Genomic DNA, 22,137 nt, shown 5'->3' with positions numbered 1-22,137 from the left:
AATGGATATTTCTGGTGAGGATTTATGCCTAACGATTATCCCCTGTTTACAACCCAGGATGTATTCATTGGAGATTTACACTTATTGGCAAAAAAGGCCAATATTTTAAAAATCAAATGTCTTGCCCAGGCCACCTGGGGCCATCCAGGCAGCATTTAGCCCGGAATGTCTTATTTAAGTGCAGGGTCGTATCCAGGATGTTTTTTTTTGGGGGGGGGGCTATTAAAAAACACATCAACAATTTGTTTATATGTATTTTTGTTATTTTTTTATTAGTCGGACAATGATTTCAGGGGATTCTAGCCCCATAGCCCCCTCCCCTGGATATGGTCTTGTTAAGTGACTTCTGCTCAATCACCTCATTTATTTTCGATCAAGCTAATTCCTTTCATCGAACATAAACCTGTAACGTACCTTTAATTTTTTCCTGGGAACAAATCAACGATTCAAATTTGCATTAATATTTTATGGCCACCTTTTATGGAATTTCAGTCATGAATTATTTTTTGTCCTTCCAGCTTCAGCCGTTAAAGAAGAAAATATTTGGTTTTTCTGCACGATATCAATTATCTACAAAAGAATAAAGAAAAAAACTACCACATTTTTAGTACTTAAAAAAAAACATAAATTAGAGCAAGAAATCACTTAGTGATTAGCATACCCATTAGTCCCATAGCATTATTTTTCTTTTTTTTAGAGTCTGTAATGAAATGAACTGTACACAAAAAGTTAGCCAACAGGAATGCGATCTTCCAGAGCTGCTGAAAACCGAACATGGCACTATATGCAGAGGGTTGTCCCCCAAAGATGTGATTTTTAAAAACAAAGATCTAATTGAAAGGTAATTTTTTTCTTATAATAAGTTTCCTTTATCGTTTTTTATTGTCTGTCAACCATAAAGATTTTTCTAAGGAAAAATTTGAATCAAATAAATACTCTATATTTGCTTGAAACGAAATCTGGTATCATATATAGAGTATTGTCACCAAAATACGTCGTTTCCAAAAATCAGTAACTAAGTGAAGGTATAGATAATTTAGGAGACCACACTGCCTTTCCATGACGATAAATAAAAGTTCAAATAGGGATAAAATCTTTTTAATAGACAGTGATGATGATAACAGTGATAGAAATTCACAAAAAATACCAGGTATTTCGGTCACACATGCAGTGGCCGTCATCAATACTGATGACGGTCACTGCGTATGTGACTGAAATATGTGGTATTTTTTTGTGAATTTCTATCACTGTTATCATCATCACTGTCTATTAAAAGAATTTTATCCCTATTTGAACTTTTATTTATCGAAGTGAAAGGTAACATTTTTTTCAAACAGTTCATGGTGACAAACTGTAAGGTGACGACCCGACTCAATTCATGGTGATGACCCGACTCAATAGTAACCGAAACTCTAAAAAAGGGAATTTTGATACCAGTAGATATATCAAAAGAATTGTATTTGTATGCTGATTTCAAATATAAAAGTTTCATCAAGTTTAGTCTTACCCATCAAAAGTTACGAGCCCGAAAAAATTGCCGTATTTTCGAAAAAAGGGAGAACGCCCCCTAAAAGTAGTAGCATCTTAATGAAAATCAAACCATCAGATTCACCGTAACAGAAAACCCTACTGTACATGTTTCAAGCTCCTATCTGCAAAAAAGTGGAATTTTGTATTTTTTGCCAGAAGAAAGATCATGGATGCGTGTTTATTTGTTTTTGTTTTGTTTTTTGTTTGTTTTCCCCAGGGTTAATCGTATCGATTCAGTAGTCCTAGAATGTCGGGAGAGGGCTCATTCAGACTGAAATTAAAAGTTCTAGTGCCATTTTTAAGTGACCAAAAAATGGAGGGCAACTTGGCCCCCTCCCACGCTCATTTTTTCCCGAAGTCACCCAATCAAAATTTTGAGATAGCCATTTTGTTCAACATAGTCGAAAATTTCATAAATATGTCTTTGAGGATGACTTCATCCCCCATAGTTCCCGGGGGAAGGGCTGCAAGTTATGAACTTTGCCCATTAGTATTGGCTATTGGGAAGTATACCGACGTTTTCAGGGGGGATTTTTTCTGGTGGCGCGGGGGGGGGTAGAAGGGGGTCATGGGAGGATCTTTCCATGGAGGATGTTTTCTTGGGGGAAGGAGCATTTCTATGAAGAGGGTGGCGGATTTCCCAGCATTTTTAAGAAACAATAAGAAATTAAATAGAAAACTCATTTTTTCAACTGAAAGTAAGGAGCAACATTAAAACTTAAAACGATAGAAATTATTACGTATATGAGGGGATTCGCCCCCTATTCAATACCTCGCTCTTTACGCTAAAGTTTTCTTAGTACTTTTAAAAGAGCTATCTATTCTAATTAAACGGTCTTTGTGATTCAGGGGTTTGTGATTCGAACAAAATTCGAACGTTAGCGTAAAGAGCGAGGTATTGACTAGGGGGGCGAACCCCCTCATATACATAATGACATATACGTGATAAAAAAAACAATAAAAAAAACAAGCGATACGGCTCAATAGTAATCGAAACTTTAAAAAACGGAATTTTGATGTCAATAAACATATATCAAAAGAACGGGCTTATAATGCTGACTCATTATTATAATAAAATAGATTTTCATTGTTCCAATTAAACGAAGATAGTGTTTCAGAAGTCGTTTTTAAGGAATTGGGAAAAAATTCATAAGTTACATATATTTATTACTAATAAAAACGTTCGTAAATAAAATTAAAAGTTCTAGTGCCCGTTTTAAAGAACCCACAAAATTGGAGGGCAACTAGGCAATCTCCCCGCCCTTTTCTCCTCAAATTCGTCCGATCAAAATTTTGAGAAAGCCATTTAGCAAAAAAAAAGTAAAATTAATATGCAAATTTCCTTTTAATTACTCAGCTAATTTCAAAACCTACATTAATTTAAAAACGTTCAGAAATTAAATAAAAAAACAAGTTTTTTAACTGAAAGTAAGGAGCGGCATTAAAACTTAAAACGAACAGAAATTATTCCGTATCTGAAAGGGGTTGCCTCCTCCTCAACACCTCGCTCTTTATGCTAAAGTTTAAATTTTCTCCCGATTCTTTAAGAATGACTTCTGAAACACTATGTTCGTTTAATTGGAACAATGAAAAGCTTTTGTCAAAAGTACTAAAAAACTTTAGCGTAAAGAGCGAGGTGTTGAGGAGGAGGCAACCCTCTTCATATATGAAATAATTTATGTTCGTTTTAAGTTTTAATGCCGCTCCTCACTTTCTGTTAATTTTTTTTTTAATTTACCTATGATGGCAGAGTGGATTGATTTCAACTTGGGAATACGGCATTCAATCCCAGCTACTGCAGGGCCGACGCTAGAACCTTTGTAGTCAAGAAGCGTCGCTAATCATTAGAAAGAGAAGCAACCTGATTCATGGCACTTTGCCAATGATGTATTTTTATTTTAAGTCAAGCATACAAGCTCGTTGAAAAAAAATTGACTTTTAATAACATCTGGATGGAGATGTGTCTCAATCGTTTTGTAAAGCCCAAAGTGAATGGGCATATGTCGATTTGGGCTAGTCGTTTCGGCTTCCATTAGTGAATTTTCTGTAGTTGATGACAGACACTTACGTATAGGGCCGTACTCATTTTTTTCGGTGGGGGGGGCTTACAAAAGGATTTTTTTCGGGGGGGGGGCCTACAAAAAGAACTGTATATAACGCATCAAAAATTTGTTTATATTCATTTTAGTTACGTTTTTACGAGTCGGACAAACATTTCGGGGGGGGGGGGATTATAACAAAAACATTTTTTTGATGATTTGATTCAGAAATTCGGTAAAATTTTTTATTCCGAGGTAAAGGCCCGAGGCTACTCTTTTACGAACGTCCCTGGTTGATGAGTATACCTTTTCATTCAGGTCATTTGATTCTTGCTGTCACTTCGACTGTTATGATGATTCCTTCGATGAATTAAATAAAAAAAAACAAGTTTTTTTAACTGAAAGTAAGGAACGACGTTAAAATTTAAAAATGAACAGAAATTATTCCGTATATGAAAGGGGTTGTCCCCTCCTCAACGCCTCGCTCTTTACGCTAAAGTTATTTTGTTATTTAAAAAAATAGAGTTGTGAGAAAGTCAAACTTTAGCGTAAAAAGCGAGGCATTGAGGAGGGGACAGCCCCTATCATATACGGAATAATTTCTGTTCGTTTTAAGTTTTAACGTCGTTCCTTACTTTCAGTTAAAAAAAACCTTGTTTTTTTATTTAATTTTTGAACGTTTTTGAATTAATGCAGGTTTTGATTTTGGCTCACAGTACGTGAATAATTAAAACAAAATTTGCATATTTTTTTACTTTTATTTGGTTAAATGGCTTTCTCGAAACTTGTTTAATTTTATTTACGAACGTTTTTATTAGTAATAAATATACGTTTGAATTAACTTACGTAACGAACTTCTATATTCATAGATTTTTAATACGTATATTAAGGGGTTCGCCCCCTAGTCAATACCTTGCTCTTTAAGCTAAAATTCGAATTTTGTTCCAATTCTTTAAAAATGACCCTTAATCACAAAGGCCGCTAATTAGAATAAATCGGTCTTATGAAAGTACTAAAAAATCTTTGGCTTAAAGAGCGAGGTATTGACTAGGGGGTGAACCAAATCATATACGTAATATTTTCTGTTCGTTTTAAGTTTTGATGTTGCTCCTTACTTTTAGTTGAAAAACTTGTTTTTTTATATTCAATTTCTGATCTTTTTCTTTAATAATGATGGGAAATCCGGCGCCCCCTTCATAGCAATGTCCCTTCCCCCATGAAAAATTCATTCATGGAAAGATCCTCCCATATAATCCCCGATCCATCCCCCCTACCAGAAAAAATCCCCCCTGAAAACATCTGTATACTTCCCAATAACCAATACTATATGTTAACATTGGGTAAAGTTCATAACTTTCAGCCCTCCCCCCCGGGGACTTCGGGGAATTAAGTCATCCTAAAAGACATAGTCATCATATTTTCGACCATGCTGAACAAAATGGCTATCTCAAAATTTTGATCGGGTGACCTTGGAAAAAAATGAGCGTGGGAGGGGGCCTAGTTTCCCTCCATTTTTTTGGTCACTTAAAAAGGGCACTAGAACTTTTAATTTCCGTTCAAATGAGCCCTCTCATGAAATTCTAGGACCACTGGGTCGATACGATCACCCCTGGGGAAAACAAAAAAAAAATAAACACGTATCCGTGATCTTTCTTCTGGCAAAAAAATACAAAATTCCACATTTTTGTAGATAGGTGCTTGAAACCTTTACAGTAGGGTTTTCTTATACGGTGAATATGATGGTGTAATTTTCATTAAGGTTCTATAACTTTTAGGGGGTCTTTCCGCCTTTTTTCTAAAATCAGCCAAATTTTCTTAGGCGCGTAACTTTTGATAGGCAAGACTAAACTTGATTAAAATCTATTTCTTTTGATGTATCTATTGGTATCAAAATTCCGTTTTTTAGAATTTCGGTTACCATTGAGCCGGGTCGCTCCTTACTTACACTTTGTTACCACGAACTGTTTGATGAGGAGTAAATGAGTAACTCCTCACCCTTTGAAGCTCCACCAATGAGTATCGTCCTGGTTGTTATAAATGAGGTTTGAAAAAAACAGTATACTTAGAGTAAACAAATTATCTAGCAATACTTGTATCAAAACTGTTAAAATTATGCCCAAAAGTAATTAATGTTGTCATTTTGTTAAAGAAATATATACCGTTTAGGGGCTAATCTAAACACCCACCGGCCTGACAATTCTTCCGTCCATGGCGCTGTCAAAAAACACGTAGACCCAATTGAGACTTCATTTTCTTACAAGCAAATATTCTGAAGAAGAAAGGGGTCTGATGCTTAGAAAGTCAATTTTAAAGTATTCAAGGCAAAGGAGCTGTTGGTCTCTCCAAAAACGTTATATAAAAATGGATTTCGTCATATTAGTGGTTGTAGGGCTAATAGATATATAGATGGGTCAGTCTATTTCGATAGCCCAAGGGCCATATACACAACAACCACAAATTCATGTAAAACAAGGAGATCACAAACAAAACAAAGTAAAAAACCATAAATACCTAATCTGCAAACCAGATAACACAATCATTTAAACTTTTCTTCTTTCTAAACATTTACCAATAAACACACCAAGTGGAGTAGTTGTGGTTGGGTTACTACTTTGTAGAATACCAGGAAGGAGCAAATCAACCACATTTAAATATTTTCCCCTTGACTCAAGGAGCACCGGGCACTTCATATGTAGTTAAACTTTGTTTCAGATACGTTAAAAATTGTAACCCATTCCATTTGGATGATTAGTGCTTTGCTTATTAAGACTTTCATATCTTTTATCACTAAATTTTATTAAATTAATAAAAAAAAGTTTTTTTAACTGAAAGTAAGGAGGGATATTAAAACTTAAAACGAACAGAAATTATTCCGTATATAAAAGGGGATGTCCCCACCTCAACGCTTCACTCTTTACGCTAAAGTTTTTATTGTTTTAAAAAATAAAGTTATGAGACAAAGTCAAACTTTTTTATTTATTTTTATTTCTGTTTTTTTTATTTAATTTCTGATCGTTTTTTAGTTAATGCAACTTTTATTTTGGCTCACCGTCATTGAATAAGTAAACAAAATTTGCATAAAAATTTTACTTTTCATTTGCTAAATGGATGTCTCTAAATTTGGTCATGACGTAATTTACAAATTAACTTACGTAACTAACTTCTATATTCGTATATTTTTCTTCTAGCAAAAAATACAAAGTTACAGATTTTTGCAGATATGAGATTGAAACCTATGTAAGAGGTTTTTCTCATACGCTAAATCTGGAGATGTATATTTGATTAAAATTCATTCACTTGCAAGGGATGTTTCCCCCCTCTTTAATAACTCGGGTAAATTATCACAGGCTCATAGCCTTTGATGAGTAATACTAAACTTAATAAAAATTTATATATTTAGAATCAGCATTTTAAACCCATTCTTTTGATACATTTATTGACATCAAAATTCCGTTTTTAAAAGTTTCGATCACTATTGAGCCGTATTGCTTGTTTTTTTATTGTTTTTTTTATTACGTATATGTTATTACGTATATGAGGGGGCTCTTCCCTTAGTCATGACAATGTTCTTTACGTTAAAAGTTAAAAACAGGTTTAATTCACAATCCTCTGAATCCCTCCGGTTGTTTAGTAAGAATTGATAGCTCTTATGTAAGCACAAAAAAAAACTGTAGCGTTCAAAGCTAGGCATTAACTTGGGGGAGACCCCCTCATACACGTTATAATTTCTGTTCGTTTTAAGTTCTAATGTTGCTTCTTATTTTCAGTTGAAAAAAACTTGTTTTTTTTTAAATTTAATTTCTGATCGTTTTTTAAATGATGCTTGGAAATCTGGCACCCCCTTCATAGAAATGCCCCCTACGGCAAAGAAACTACCTCCACGGAAAGACTCCAGTGTAACCTCCTCCTCTAGCCCCATCCTCCAGAAAAAAAATCCTTCCTGAAAATGTATGTATACTTCCCAATAAATAATGCTGGCAAGTCCGGCGCCCCCTTCATGGCAATTTCCCTTCCCCCATGAAAACTTCCTTCATGGACAGATCTCCAACATACCCCCCGACCCACACCCTCCCCCCACACTACCACAAAAAAACCCTCCTGAAAACGTCTGTATACTTCCCAATAACCAATACTATATGTTAACATTGGGTAAAGTTCATAACTTTTAGCCCTCCCTCCGGGGACTTCGGGGGATTAAGTCATCCTAAAAGGCATATTTATCATATTTTCGACCATGCTGAACAAAATGGCTATCTCAAAATTTTGATCGGATGACTTTGGGGAAAAAATGAGCGTGGGAGGGGGCCTAGTTGCCCTCCATTTTTTTGGTCACTTAAAAAGGGCACTAGAACTTTTAATTTCCGTTCCAATGAGCCCTCCCACGATATTCTGAGACCACTGGGTCGATACGATCACCCCTGGGGAAAAAAAAAACTAAAAAACAAATAAACACGCATCCGTTATCTTTCTTCTGGCAAACAATGCAAAATTCTACATTTCTGTAGATAGGAGCTTGATACCCCTATAGTAGGGTTCTCTGATATGCTGAATATGATCGTGTGATTTTCATTAAGGTTCTATATTTTTTAGGGGGTCTTTCCCCCTATTTTTGAAAACCAGCCAAATTTTCTCAGGTGCGTAACTTTCGATGGGTAGCACTAAACTTGATGAAAGTTATATATTTGAAATCAGCATTGAAATCTGATTCTTTTGATGCATCTATTGGTATCAAAAATGAGTCCTCCGTTCCAATGAGCCCTCCCACGATATTCTGAGACCACTGGGTCGATACGATCACCCCTGGGGGAAAAAAAAACAAAAAAAACAAATAAACACACATCCGTGATCTTTCTTCTGGCAAAAAACGCAAAATTCCACATTTTTGTAGATAGGAGCTTGAAACCTCTATAGTAGGGTTCTCTGATACGCTGAATATGATGGTGTGATTTTCATTAAGGTTCTATATTTTTTAGGGGGTCTTTCCCCCTATTTTTGAAAATCAGCCAAATTTTCTCAGGCGCATAACTTTTGATGGGTAGCACTAAACTTGATGAAAGTTATATATTTGAAATCAGCATTGAAATCTGATTCTTTTGATGTATCTATTGGTATCAAAAACCCGTTTTCTAGAGTTTCGGTTACCATTGAGCCGGGTCGCTCCTTACTTACAGTTTGTTACCACGAACTGTTTGATTAAGATTGTATGACTGTATTCTATTAGATTTTCATAACTTGTATCACTGCAATTTATTTGAAATTGTTTCCCTGGATTTTATTATGTTTTCATGGGTCTTGTATTGTTAATTGCAGGAATCCTGTACCCATTAAGGATGTCAAGTTCCAATACATAAAGCCGGGAAAAATTCGATTTGTCCTTGCCCTCGACACAGGATCTGCCATGCTCGATAGGGTAAGATAGTTTCGATAAATTGTTTATAGATCTGTTACAAAAAACAGAACTATCTTTTATGATAGTATTTAATTATTAACATTATTATTTGGAATTAATATCATAATACTAATAGTACTATTTTTATCTTAATGTTATTTAGATTTATAATATTAATGTTGTTGGTGTTATTATAATGTTTAATTTTTGATTATTTTTTATAATGTCTATTTTGTATGTATGTATACAACTCTGGTGTGTTGCTACAGCTGAGTTCGAACTTTGGGTCCCGTATTATCAGGCTGGGATCAAACCCACTGCCCCACCATAGGATGAGCTATTTAATAATTACACAATTCCAAAATAAAAAGTAATGATTGGATGAGAGAAAAAGACAAGGGCGGATCCAGGATTTTTTTAGAAGGGGGGGGGCAAAATAGGTTGATTCGATAAACTTGCGTTAGGAGCAGGTTTAATTAACGCAAACTCGCGTTTATTAAGTAAATTACACTACTTTAGACTACGTAAGGGGGGCGCGTGCCCCCCTCTCCCCTCCTCTGGATCCACCACTGGAAAAAGGAGTTTTTCTAAATTGGTAGTGTGAATAGATACGCACTTGAACGAGGTTTTGACCTTTTCAACTATCTAAGCAACTAGTACTAATGATACACTCTGATTTTACTTGTTTCTGCATGAAACGTGCCTGTTTTGTAAGAAAATGCATATAATTATTGAACTTATACTCCTATTTACTAGTTTGTTAGGAAAACTTATTGGGTGGGGGGGGGGTGGGTTTCTTTGGGCTAAATTCGAAAAAAGGAAAAAATATGAGCAGTGCAAAAACTTATCAGGATAATCTTAAAGCTTCGGGTAGAGGATTCTGTCAAAAGGTCAATCTGTGGGGATTTATTAAGGAAATGCATTCTTGAATTTGAAAATATGATTCCACCTTTCATTGATCCGATTTCTAAGATATTATTATATCGAGAAACACAATCCCTTTTTTAATCTTTAGAGCGCGTTATAAGATATATCAAAAGAGGTTCATGCTGTTGGAAAGATAATCTTGTCTTCAGACTGCAAGATACGAGAGAAAATTCATTTGGTCCACACTTATTACAAAGAAAACCCTTCACTAGAAAGGCGCACCGTGTATTTTCAACAGATAATTGAAATGTATTCTGTTACAAAAACTAACAATGATGTTTTAAGAACATGGGTGTTGTTTCTTGAGAGGGAGGGGATTTGTACCCTTTGATATATGACTTAAGATAAAACAGGATAGTAATTAAAACATGAATATGAATACCCTTTTATGAAGTTATTTTGACATACGCAACACAATTCCCGTTTGGATGTACATATTCCTGACTTTTTGAAGCTAATGGAATGATATTGCAAACAAATAAAAAAAGTCATTCTCGTCAGGATGTAACGCTACTTAGAGGTTCGAGAGCAAATAGTGTGTTCAAACACATTTGACATTTTGTCAAAAATGAGTTCTAAAACCTTATTTACCACTCAATGAAAAGAAAATTGTTAACCATTTCAGTTTACTTGTTCTTTATTTGGGGTTTTTCCTTAGGGCTGTGAACAGCTCAATTATGTTGCTAAGATATATGGCATGAAAGAAATTCGAGCTATTTTTTGACATGGCAATACATTAATGTTAAGCGTGATTTATTACATTTCGACAACTTATTAAAGTTGGCAGCCTAGCCACCAGTAAATTACCGACTCTTCATCTAATAAGCTTCATCTGTTACTTCCTATTTGGTAGCTTCTAAAATTCTTAACTCAGTAGGGTTTAAACCCTGTAGCTTTTAATACTGCTAAAAACCTTGGGTAGCTTTGAAATGAACTTCTAACGAACAGGAAAAATTTAATTAAGGTGCCGCAGAAAACACAAAGACACGGAATTACCCCGCTGATAATAAATAACTTCTACAATAGTCCGCACACAGGCAGAAGGGTAAGGGTTAAAGATAGTTATTACGTGCAGCTGAAGTGTACCCCCTCTTGACTAGGGTACAAATGGAGAGTCTATCTAAAAAACATCTACAGGGTGAATTCCGAGTTGCAATTTAACTGTCGGACACCTTGTCATTTGCGAATATCAAAGAGTAGATCTTGAATAATTCAAAGATTGTTGTGACATGACTATGATGACTAGTTACAAGTGAAGTATGGTTGAAATAAGTAGGGGGGCCCTCAGTTGTCATTGAAAGATTGACCTTTTGGCACAAGCAACTTATGGCAAGACATAACTTGGAAATTATAAGTTATTAAAATTGACAGATGAAAATTGAAGATCAGCAATAAAGGACTGCCAAATATGGATTTCCTCAAATTGAAATGAAATGGTCAATTCCACACTAACCCTTAAATAACAAATACTAATATGTAGTCTGAAATTCTTCCTTGTTCAGAGGTCTACGACAGTGGTAGAAGTCAAAAAATTGTATTTGTAGTTTTAGTATTAAAAAAAAGACGCAAGTTGATTCCATCTGTAAACGCTGAACTAATTTACTTAAAATGCTGGCACAAGAGTTGTCTTCTTACCAAGTTCAGTCTTAAGACTTACCAATTTTTTGTCAGATATTTTTAAAAGATTATATCAGACACACGGAAAGTATACTTGTTTACGCTCATGGACGTACGCAGTGAGGGAGGGGGGTCAAGGGAAAAATCTGTAATAACGAGACGCCAAATTTAGATAGATATATATTTATTTGGCACAGAAGCCCCCCGTACCATGGCTACAAAAACAACAAATAAATAAAAATAAAACACTAATTAGCGCTAAGCCCTACAAGTAAGAATAGTCTTTTTAAATCACATATCAAAGTAAAAATAATGCTTTACAGACTTACACAACCTATGAAAATCTCTCTCTACATTCCATGGCTACGAAAAAACTGACCCAGCTATCTTATAGTCCCAGTCCCATGGACTCCCATGCCTCTCGTTACTTCACCAATAAAATGTTTTAAAGTGAATATAAACTCAAGTGTTTAGTCATATTAATTAGCCCTTGACAATTTGAAAATGTTCTTTTGCGCCCCCCCCCCATCAATTTGTTGCTATGGGTGTGCCAGAACTCAATTACGTATCATTAATGATCATTAATCATTTTTTTTCATTTTTGCTATTACTACTTAAACCCATACCTTAAATGGGAATGACAACAAATTTAGCCCCAAAAATGCTTATAATACATGAAAGGAGCTTGCTGACTATTTGAACTAATTATAGTTACACCATTTGCTCATAGTTTTGTTTTCATTGTCTTCGAACAGAACTAATGACGAAGTACTGATTATAATTATTTATAACTGAGCTCTGGAATTTAGCATATATTTACAAAATAATTGTGTCATCTCAAACCCTTTTTGGAACTATTTAGAAAATGATTTATGTTACATCCATTCGCTCAATTTGTTCTAACACATCCTTTCATGATTGACAATGTCTCTGTGTTGCAACAATAAAGGCATGTTTATATGAGACATGTGAGACTCGTTTGTAAGTTTAAGCAAGGTTTAATCATTCTGACAGAAGAACAAGAATTTAATGGGTAGTTAACACGGAAGTCCCATGCAAAACAATACCATTTTCCATTACAGGGCCACCCAGAAACACCAAGGCATATCACAGAGTCGGTATTATAAAGAAGAGACAGTCATAAGCACAGAGAGACAGAGATATACAAAATTCCAAAATTTTTATTTTCTTAAAATTTCATAAAAAAATCAGGATTTGATTTCTTTGTACGGGCTCAAAATTTTACATAGAAACAACAGGTAAATACGGTGGAAGTTCTAGGCCTGGGCAGCTGCCTCTACCCCCTCTGACATTAAATTCCTTGTATTTTATATTTTTTACACTTCTATGGTACACCTTGCCCCCCCCCCCCCATTATGAGGTCTAAGACCGCTACTGGGTAAATACAATAGCGAGTAAAAGGCATGTTTGCTTGGCTTCTTTTTCTGGCATACACTTAAGGAATAATGTGATTGGCTAAAAATTATGATGATTGACGTCGCAAAGTTAACCAGTGTAATTGAAGCACGCTTTTTAACATGGAGGTATAAAACAGTGATGTCTCCTTTCTCTTTGCATAACGTCTTATCAAGAGCGGATCCAGGATTTTTTTTTGGGGGGGGGGGTTACTAATTTTCGACTCGGTTTTCGACTAATTTTAATAATTTTTACTAAGATTTTACTAATTTCGTCAACCTTGGTAAGCGGGGCTCCCACGACGTCAATCAAGTTAATAAAGCTGTCCACAAAGTTAATAAACCGTTTTCCTCGCATAACTTTGTTGACTTTATTGCAGTCGGAAAGAAGTTAAACTTTATTTAACTTTTTCAAGAAAGTCTGCAAAGTTCAACCAATAGCAGAAAACGTGTGGAACGTGTCAAGTAAACAACATACTAATTAGTTTCTACAAATATAATCGTGTATACTTATTTAAATATTTAGCTTGGTAAAAGAAACAAAAAATATTTTTATTTCTATGAAAAGGAAAAAAATGCTAAAGGAGATGGTTTTCTCAGCTCCATGTTTGAGTATTTCAGTTACTTTCTATGAAAAACTGCTGTTAAGTCAAAAAGGTGAAATCCTTGTGTGAGCGGGACAAACTTTATGGTTCGCACTTTCATGACAAACTTTATTAACTTTATTGACGCCGTGGGAGCCCCGCATTAGGAAGGCAAATCACCTGATCTGATGGATTTTGAGGTTTGCAATAATGTTGAAGTTTCATTTCAATATCTGTTGATAATTGTTATAGAGAGATAATTCGATATCTGCAAGGATAAAAAAAAGATTGGCTACTAGCTTATTACGATTCACAATGAATGCAAAAGAAGCTTTACAATGAATTCAAGATTAAACTGGCCTTAAACGAGTAAGAATCCAAAGCTCAAGGAATCATTCCTGAAACGTGCGGTAGAGTAATATAAACAGCGATAGTATGTAAGTAAAATAAGTAATGTAATGTAAGAATCAAGCAATGAAAGAACTACATAAGTAAAATAAGTAATGTGACGTAAATGCCAAGTACTGTAAATACTATGTAAGTAAAAATAAGTATGTAAGTAAAGTAATGATAGTAAAATGTGCGGTAGGTTTACTTATTTTGTAGGGTAGTTTCTGAGCATTCAGGTTCAAACAGAGAGTTTGCATGTAAAATATATTGTGACTTAAAACAATTGTTCTTCTTACCGATTTAAAATTTTGTATGAAAGAACCGATCAGTTTTTTTTTTTTTACTTGCCTGAAATTTGACATAGTAAGAACAGTTTCAGAAGGAGATGTTATTTGGCTTCCTTTTCCGACATACGCTTAAGTAATAACGCGATTGAATAACTAAAATACGTCACAAAAATAAGCCAATTGAATTAAAGAACACTTTAGCACGAAAGTATGGAACAGTAATTTCTCTTTTTCTGTTTGGTACTAACTTGCACTACGTATCATCTGGTAAATAAGCGGGTACATTAACTTAAATTACCCCTTGGAATAAAATTACCAGATGGGTGGTAATTTAACTTCGAAGTCTTTTCACTGGTATTTGGAATTGTGCCTCACTAAACGGCCAGTAATGTTTAATGATTGATTTAGACTATAAAAACTCCATTGTTATTAAGCATTCTGCTTTTTTCCAGTTTTTATTTTAGCCGTAGGACAGTAATGTGCATGGACGTAAGTCCATGTTTTACATTATTTGATCTTTTAGCGTTAGAGCACTTCCCTGGCTAACTCTGTACACTGATAAAAATGTTCACTAAAAGTAAGGATTAACCACAAAAAGAACAAAAAAAGATGTCTTTATATAATAAGACGCTAAACTATGTTATTGGAAGCTAGATTGACTAAATCTATTATGAATTTATTCAAGCTTTAAGTAAAACGAAAAAAATTATAGGCGAAAAACGGAAAATCATAAAAAGGAAAATCACAATGAAGAAATTTTTCAACAATCGAATCTTGACCAGCTGAAAATTTTATTCATACAATCAAATATCCTAAATCTATTGAGATTCACTAAAGAGCATTTTACAGACCCACGAACTTAACTAAAAGCTAAGAAATTTAGGAATTTTTTTTACCAGATGATTTTTGTTAAAAATCAATATTTATTTCATTTTGAATTTTATCGACTGTTTGTTTTAAGGACTTGGCCAAACCTACTGTGGCATCAATTTTTGGAAATTTAAAGAGGGAAAGTTATTTTCAAAATCTAGGAGAAGAGGAGTATATCCACCCCCCCCAATTGATGCAACTGTAAATCTGACCTCTGAACGGTCCATATCAAGTTCCGAAATTGTTCTTTGGAAAGAGGATCTAAAAACCCTTTCTTTTAGGACGTATGGAAGTTTATTCGTATTGCAAGCAGACGTTTTATTTTACGAGACCTATCTAATGGAACTGAACTGGGCATAGTTTCCTTCACAGATCGAGCTAGAGCTGAAACAAACTCAACTGTTTCCCTGTCTAGTGCCAAAATTCGGGAGTCAGTGGTTGCTAAAATTCCGGAATATCCAGAAAATAAAGCTGAAAAGTGCTTGGAATGTGTTGTCTCTGAGTCAATTAAGGTAAGCCAAATGTTTTTGTAAAGGTTGATTCTAATAAGTTAATAATTTTAGTCCGGCAAGTATAGCGCCATCGATGAAAAATCGGTTTACTTCTGTTTCAAATCGAAGCTGAAAAGTTCATTTTGGAAAATATAGGACAACGTAGTAAAACAGAGACGAATGCCAATATTTTGGCCGGGATCTCCGCAAAAGAGGTCCCCAGTGCAAAAAAAGGAATAAAATGTAGATAAAAGTTCTAAGAACGAAACAAAAAGACAAACCTTAAAAGTACAAACTAGAATAGGAGGCTACTTCTTAAGCAACGGTGAAATGGCAACTGAATAAACAACTAAACAACCCGATGATGAATAGCAGACTCAGCTTTCCGTTGGTAACTTATTTTATGTAAGGATTTTTTGAACGCTTATCTTTTTCTAAGTATGGTACTATCAAAAATTTCGTTAGGTCGCGAAATGTGGTTTTGTTAAAAAATAAGAAGAATTGGATTTAATTCGCGTGAATGGGGCTGAGGTACGTTTCCTTAGTATCTCTATGAAGATAATGAATATCCCCAAAAATAAAGAAATTCTTGACTAGCCCTTATGCCAAGTATCTAAACACAATGCAGCACGTATCTCCACTAGACTCCAGTGCACCTCCACCAAACCCTTCTCTTGTTCTAGGGTACGTATACTGCAAAGTATAATCATCCACTGAACAAGTACAGTCAAAGCTCTCCAAAAGTGACCCCGCGTACCTCAGCGCCTCTCGAAGGAAAATGTTGTACTACTTAATCGCTCCGAGCCAATAAATTAAATTTAATACAGCTTTTACGGAACAAGTAAATCACCTGCGGAACTTGTGATTTAGTCGCCAGGTTCGCATAGGTATGGAATCGTCTCAGGAGACGCGGACAAAGGGTCACTTTTTTTGTGCGGAGAGGATAAGTTTTGTCAGTACTTGTTCAGTATGTGTTTATACTTTGGTATACTGGCAAACCACGCTCCATTAACTATTTATATTTGAAATTTTAAACAAAAAATTTCTCTGGAACGCAAATGTTTAATAATAATTTCTATTAGAGTATAGTACCCAATAATTTATACGAATTTAATTTTTCTCTTGTTTAGGTTTGAAACTCTAGATCCTCCCTGTCTGGCTATATTACTGCTGGGGCCCTACTAGGGCCTATTTTTACTTTGACTAGAGGTTGAGCCAAAACAGGGCCCAGTTAATAAAAAACAGGGGCTTGCAATATCATTTTTATGGAAATGCGAATGCTATTTAAGTGCATAAAATAAGCAAAATGTGGTTAATCTGAGTTTGGATTTTTAAACTTAGATAAGCAAGATTTGTCATGGTTAATCTAAAAATGTCTAATCGCAGGATCTTTGAAGCCTTGTAAGCAGGAAAGGAGCCAGTAAGAAATTGAAATGCCTCCCCAACATTTGGTCTAGCTTACAGATCCAATGAGTCCTAATAAGGATGAATTTATGAAGGCGATGACAACCATGTTTTTCCGTCAAACGGAAAAGAATAAGTTAGGCAGAATGAGAAATTTTCTAACAATTGTCATTTTACTTTACTTCTATTTTTCGCACATCATTTAGTTTGTTTTAATTTCCAAAAATAATAAAAGGCTTTAAAGGCAAGAAAAAATACAGAGAAGAGGCATTGCTGGTTTTCATCACCTGATGGAGATTCAGGATGCCTTAAAGTCACTTTTGCGGTTGAGGCGCTAAAATAACATAAAAAACGTGAACTCCGGACAAAGACAGTTAATTATGGGAGACGATTCTCAGAAAAATAAGAACCTATTTGGAATTTGAGGTGTATTTTTTTGTATTACCTTTTAGGAGTTTTTCTAAATTCATTTATTGACTCCAAACGTGAACTCCGGACAAACACAGTAAATTATGGGAGACAATTCTCAGAAAAATAAGAACCACATTTTGGAATTTGAGGTGCATTTTTGTATTAATTACATTTTAGGAGCTTTCGAGATTCAAAAATGTAACAAAACTTGATAATATAATTTAATCTTTAAACTTTTAACCAATTTGCTTTAATTTACCCATGTTTTATTCTTCTATCTTTTTTTCAGTTTCACAATAATTTTTTCTTTTTTTTGGTCCTTAACAAATTCTCTTCTAGGATCTTTATTGTTATTGATGTTTGTGTTATGTTTTTATTTGAATAAATTGAATTGATTGACTCATTCTTCATTTTTCAGCTTTTCGAGAAAAGTGGGAAATCTGCTTCAGGCAATGTAATTATCCTTGTTACAAGTGGGACAAGCAACGCCAACGATGTCCAGGCAGCTATCAGCCAAGCAAAAAGGAAGAAAGTTCATATATCAGTTATAGCTTACACAAGTGCCTTTGACCACCAAGACTTGATTACTGCTGAAACTGGGGGCTATCTAAGCGTTGTTGAATCCAAGGGAGTTGGACCCATGTCACATCTGTCAATGATGATCGGACTTGGGGATGCACTTATGGCTGCACTTGGATTTCATCACAGAGGAAGTGATGAAGAGCCCAATGTCCCTGTTCTGGTAGGAATATTCTTATAATCTGGGTCAAAATTGAGATTTTCACAATAAACATTGTGAAATGAACACATAATCAAAGTGCAGCTTCATTTATTTTTATTATTGCAAATTTTCACACCAACTATAAGAGGGGGGAGCAGTGGACCTTTCTTTTGATAAGGAGAAGGGTACCTGGAGCTTCAAAAAGCAGCGTAAGCACTTGAAATCACTTAATCACTTAGTTAGTCACTGCAGTGGAATTAGTCACTGTATAAAACCGGGGCTATCTAAGCGCTGTTGAATCTATGAGAACCATGTCCAGCCCGTTGATGATAGTTGGACTTGGCGATATATTTTTGGCTGCTCTTGGATTTTATCATAAAGTAATTGCAGAAGAACCTTAGGTTCTTGTTCTGGCATGAGCATCCTTTAATCTAGGTCGAAGTTGACACACACGAAATGAAAATATTATAAACGAAACATATGAACGAAGTGCATCTTTATTTGTTTATATTTTTGAAAAGTTGCACACCAACTATTAGGAGGTGGCCAATGGATCTTTTTGTTGATAATGGCAAGGGTACTTGAAGCCTCAAAAAGCGACTCAATCACTTAACAATTTTAAAAAGACTTCACGGGGGCTATCAAAGCGTAGTTGAATCTAAGGGAATTGAAGCCATGTTAAAGATAGTATAGCACATCATTGTGTCGCAATTATATGGAATCAATTTTAAAAAAATAGTTTTTCTAACAGAGGTAAAGAGTGAAGCTGAAAATTAAAACGATTTTTTTTTGCTTCGCAGACTATGAAAGATATAACCTATCTACAAAACTGGCTTAAATAAGCTGATCCATGATATTGTCCAATATCTGTAGGATTCTAAAACCTTGCCATTTACTGAAAACTGAGATTACTTGAGTTTTGTTTAGAGAATAGAAATTTATACTAAAATTCATCGATGTAATGACAGGCGAAGGACTACAGAGACACTTATCAATTAATCTTTTATTTCTGCAGGTTATTTATGGATTTCTTTTTATCTATAAGAACATCCTGTTTCTATCGGTTTTGTGTTTTCAGTAAAGCCATACTTTTTAGAATTTTACAGGTACTGGACACTATACATCTCCCTCTGATCTTGTGGTAAGCTGCTAGTCCTGGCAGAAAAAAATATAGTTGAAGGGATGTATGCAAGGACGTACCCAGGGGGGGGGTAAGGATTTTGACCCCCCCCCCCCCACCTAAACGTTTGCCCGACTCGTAAAAAAATAACAAAAATGAATATAGACAAATTTTTTACACATTTTTAAAGTCATTTTCCTAACCCCACTTTCGAGGGGTTTCAGGGGTTGTCCCCTCCTCAACACCTCGCTCTTTAAGCTAAAGTTTGAATTCTGTCCCACTTCTTTAAGAATGACTCCTGAAACACAAAGGTCGCTTAATTTGAATAATAAGAAACTTTTTTATAAGTACTACAAACTTTAGCGTGAAGAGTGAGGTTTTGAGAAAGGGGCGACCCCCCTCATATATAATAATTTTGCTCGTTTTAAGTTTTAATGTTGTTCCTCAATTTCAGTTGAATTTTTTTATTTAATGAATCAATAAGACAAGATAAACGAGATATATCAAACAGTTCGCTCCTACTGTAAGTAATGAGCGACCCGGCTCAATAGTAACCGAAACTCTAAAAAATGGAATTTTGATACCAATAGATACATCAAAAGAATTAGATCTTTATGCTGATTTCAAATATACAAGTTTAATCAAGTTTAGTTTTACCCATCAAAGGTTACGAGCCTGAGAAAATTTGCCTGATTTTGGAAAAAAGGGGGAAACACCCCCTAAAAGTCATAGAACCTTAATGAAAATCACACCATCAGATTCAGCGCATCACAGGACCACCCTACTGTAGAGGTTTCAAGCTCCTCTCTGCAAAAATGTGAAATTTTGTATTTTTTGCCAGAAGAAAGATCACGGATGCGTGTTTATTTGTTTTTGTTTTGTTTTGTTTTTTCCCCTAGGGGTGATTGTATCTTAGAATATCGTGGGAGGGCTCATTCGAACGGAAATTAAAAGTTGTAGTGCCCTTTTTTAATGACCAAACAAATGGAGGACAACTAGGCCCCCTCTCACGCTCATTTTTTCCCAACTCCTCGATCTTTACGCTAAGCTTTAACTGTTTCTCACAACTCTATTGTTTAAAACAATAAAAAACTTTAGCGTAAAGAGTGAGGCGTTGAGGAGGGGACAGCCCCTTTCATATATGGAATAATTTCCGTTCGTTTTAAGTTTTAATGTCGCTCCTTACTTTCAATTAAAAAAAAACTTGTGTTTTTATTTTCAACCAAAAGCAGCATAAAGCATTCAATAAAAACAATCGCAAGTCCAATAAATGATGATATATCCCATATAAAATCCCAAATATTACCATAATGACGGAATGATCATTATAATCATTGTGGTTCTGACCAAAATATGACCATTAATAGTCAACAGGAAATATCTGATGGGTCCGGACAGGGATCCGAGTAGGGATCTGGGCGGACAAAATCTCGTCTTAGCACACTAGATTATTAAATCCGGCAAAGAACAGTGTTTTAAACAGTAGCACAAATTCATGAAAATAGAGGAGACAATAAATCTAATGAATAAATTTTGCTTCTTTTTTCTTCTCTTTTTGGAAACACAAATAAAGGTATTTCAGTGAAAATTCAAAAAATTATGTAATGAAATTTTTCAAAGTAATTTCCTTACGACAGGTGGGATTGAACCGTCTCCCCTCCGTTGAGCGAGAACGTCTCTAACCACAGCGCTATCGTAAGGTGTCTTACTAATTTAATCTTATATATTTCATTTACTTACTCGTGACAGAAGGTTTTTTAATGATGATTTACAAACTCTTTTTGGATGTAGCCTATTGCAGATTCTACGATTTATTTACATTAATGATCACTTGAAAACATGGAAAAACAATATTTTGATATATTGTTCAGAGAAATCAGATTGCAAAAAAAAACAAAAAAACAAACAGAAAACTGAAAACAGAAAACCGACCCCAAAACTGGATATTCTCCAGGGATAAAAAAAAAATCACTCTTTACTTCCGTAAGAAAAACCTATAAAGTGAAGGGCCATGGCTGATCAAACAGTTTGTGGTAACGAACTGTAAGTAAGGAGCGACCTGGTTCAATAGTAGCCGAAACTCTAAAAAACTGAATTTTTATACCAGTAGATACATCAAAAGAATCGTATTTTTATGCTGATTGCAAATATATAAGTTTCTTCAAATTTAGTGTAACCTAACAAAAGTTACGAGGCTGAAAATATGTGCCTTATTTTCGAAAAAGGAGGATCTTTCCATGGAGGATGTTTCCTTGGGGGAAGGGATATGTCTGTGAAGGGGGTGCTGGATTTCCCAGCATTATTTAAAAAACGATCAGAAATTAAATTAAAAAAAAAAAGTTTTTTCAACTGAAAGTAAGGAGTAACATTGAATCTTAAAACGAACAAATATTATTACGTACATGAGGGGGTTCGCCCCCTATTCTATAACTCGATCTTTACGCTAAAATTTTTTTTTAGTACTTTCATAAGAGCTATCGTTCTAATTAAACGGCCTTTGTGATTCAAGGGTCATTCTTAAAGAATTGGAACAGAATTCGAACTTTAGCGTAAAGAGCGAGGTATTGACTAGGGGGCGAACCCCCTCATATGCGTAACAATTTCTGCTCGTTTAAGTTTTAATGTTGCTTCTTAATTTCAGTTGAAAAAACTTGTTTTTTTATAATTGGAGAAAAAGCCAAGACAGAGAGTCTGAATGAGAGGCAAAGCTGGCATAAGCCTTTTTCAGAGTTGTATTAAAATGATGTCATTTCACTTGTTGACATATAGTCTCTCATTTATCCATTCTAGGGTAGAACTACGGTTAATAGCCATGGAATAAGCGTAATTCAAATAGTCAATGTCGATCGGACTTGGTAATACACTTATGACTGCTCATGGTTTTCATCATAAACCAACTGGGAAAAGCCCAGTGTTTCTGTTCTAGTATGAACATTCTTGTA

The 22,137-nt window shown here is 34.9% G+C and overlaps 1 protein-coding gene across 1 annotated transcript in view; it reads left to right on the top strand.

The window, feature by feature from the left end:
* The window catches only part of LOC148954943 (calcium-activated chloride channel regulator 1-like), an 89,444-nt gene that overhangs the window by 51,074 nt on the left and 16,233 nt on the right, over window positions 1-22,137 (top strand). Inside the window, exons 4-7 of the mRNA XM_089099226.1 lie at window positions 698-841; window positions 8,880-8,979; window positions 15,330-15,560; window positions 17,773-18,096. Of these exons, the coding sequence (XP_088955352.1) occupies window positions 698-841; window positions 8,880-8,979; window positions 15,330-15,560; window positions 17,773-18,096 (799 nt within the window). The remainder of the gene's footprint in view (window positions 1-697; window positions 842-8,879; window positions 8,980-15,329; window positions 15,561-17,772; window positions 18,097-22,137) is intronic.

Source organism: Artemia sp. Qi Xiang Cuo, chromosome 2 (assembly GCF_049724085.1).
Source record: "Artemia sp. Qi Xiang Cuo chromosome 2, ASM4972408v1, whole genome shotgun sequence".
Taxonomy (NCBI): domain Eukaryota; kingdom Metazoa; phylum Arthropoda; class Branchiopoda; order Anostraca; family Artemiidae; genus Artemia; species Artemia sp. Qi Xiang Cuo.
The sequence above is the reverse complement of the archived record's forward strand: the minus strand, read 5'-3'. Positions and strand labels throughout refer to the sequence as shown.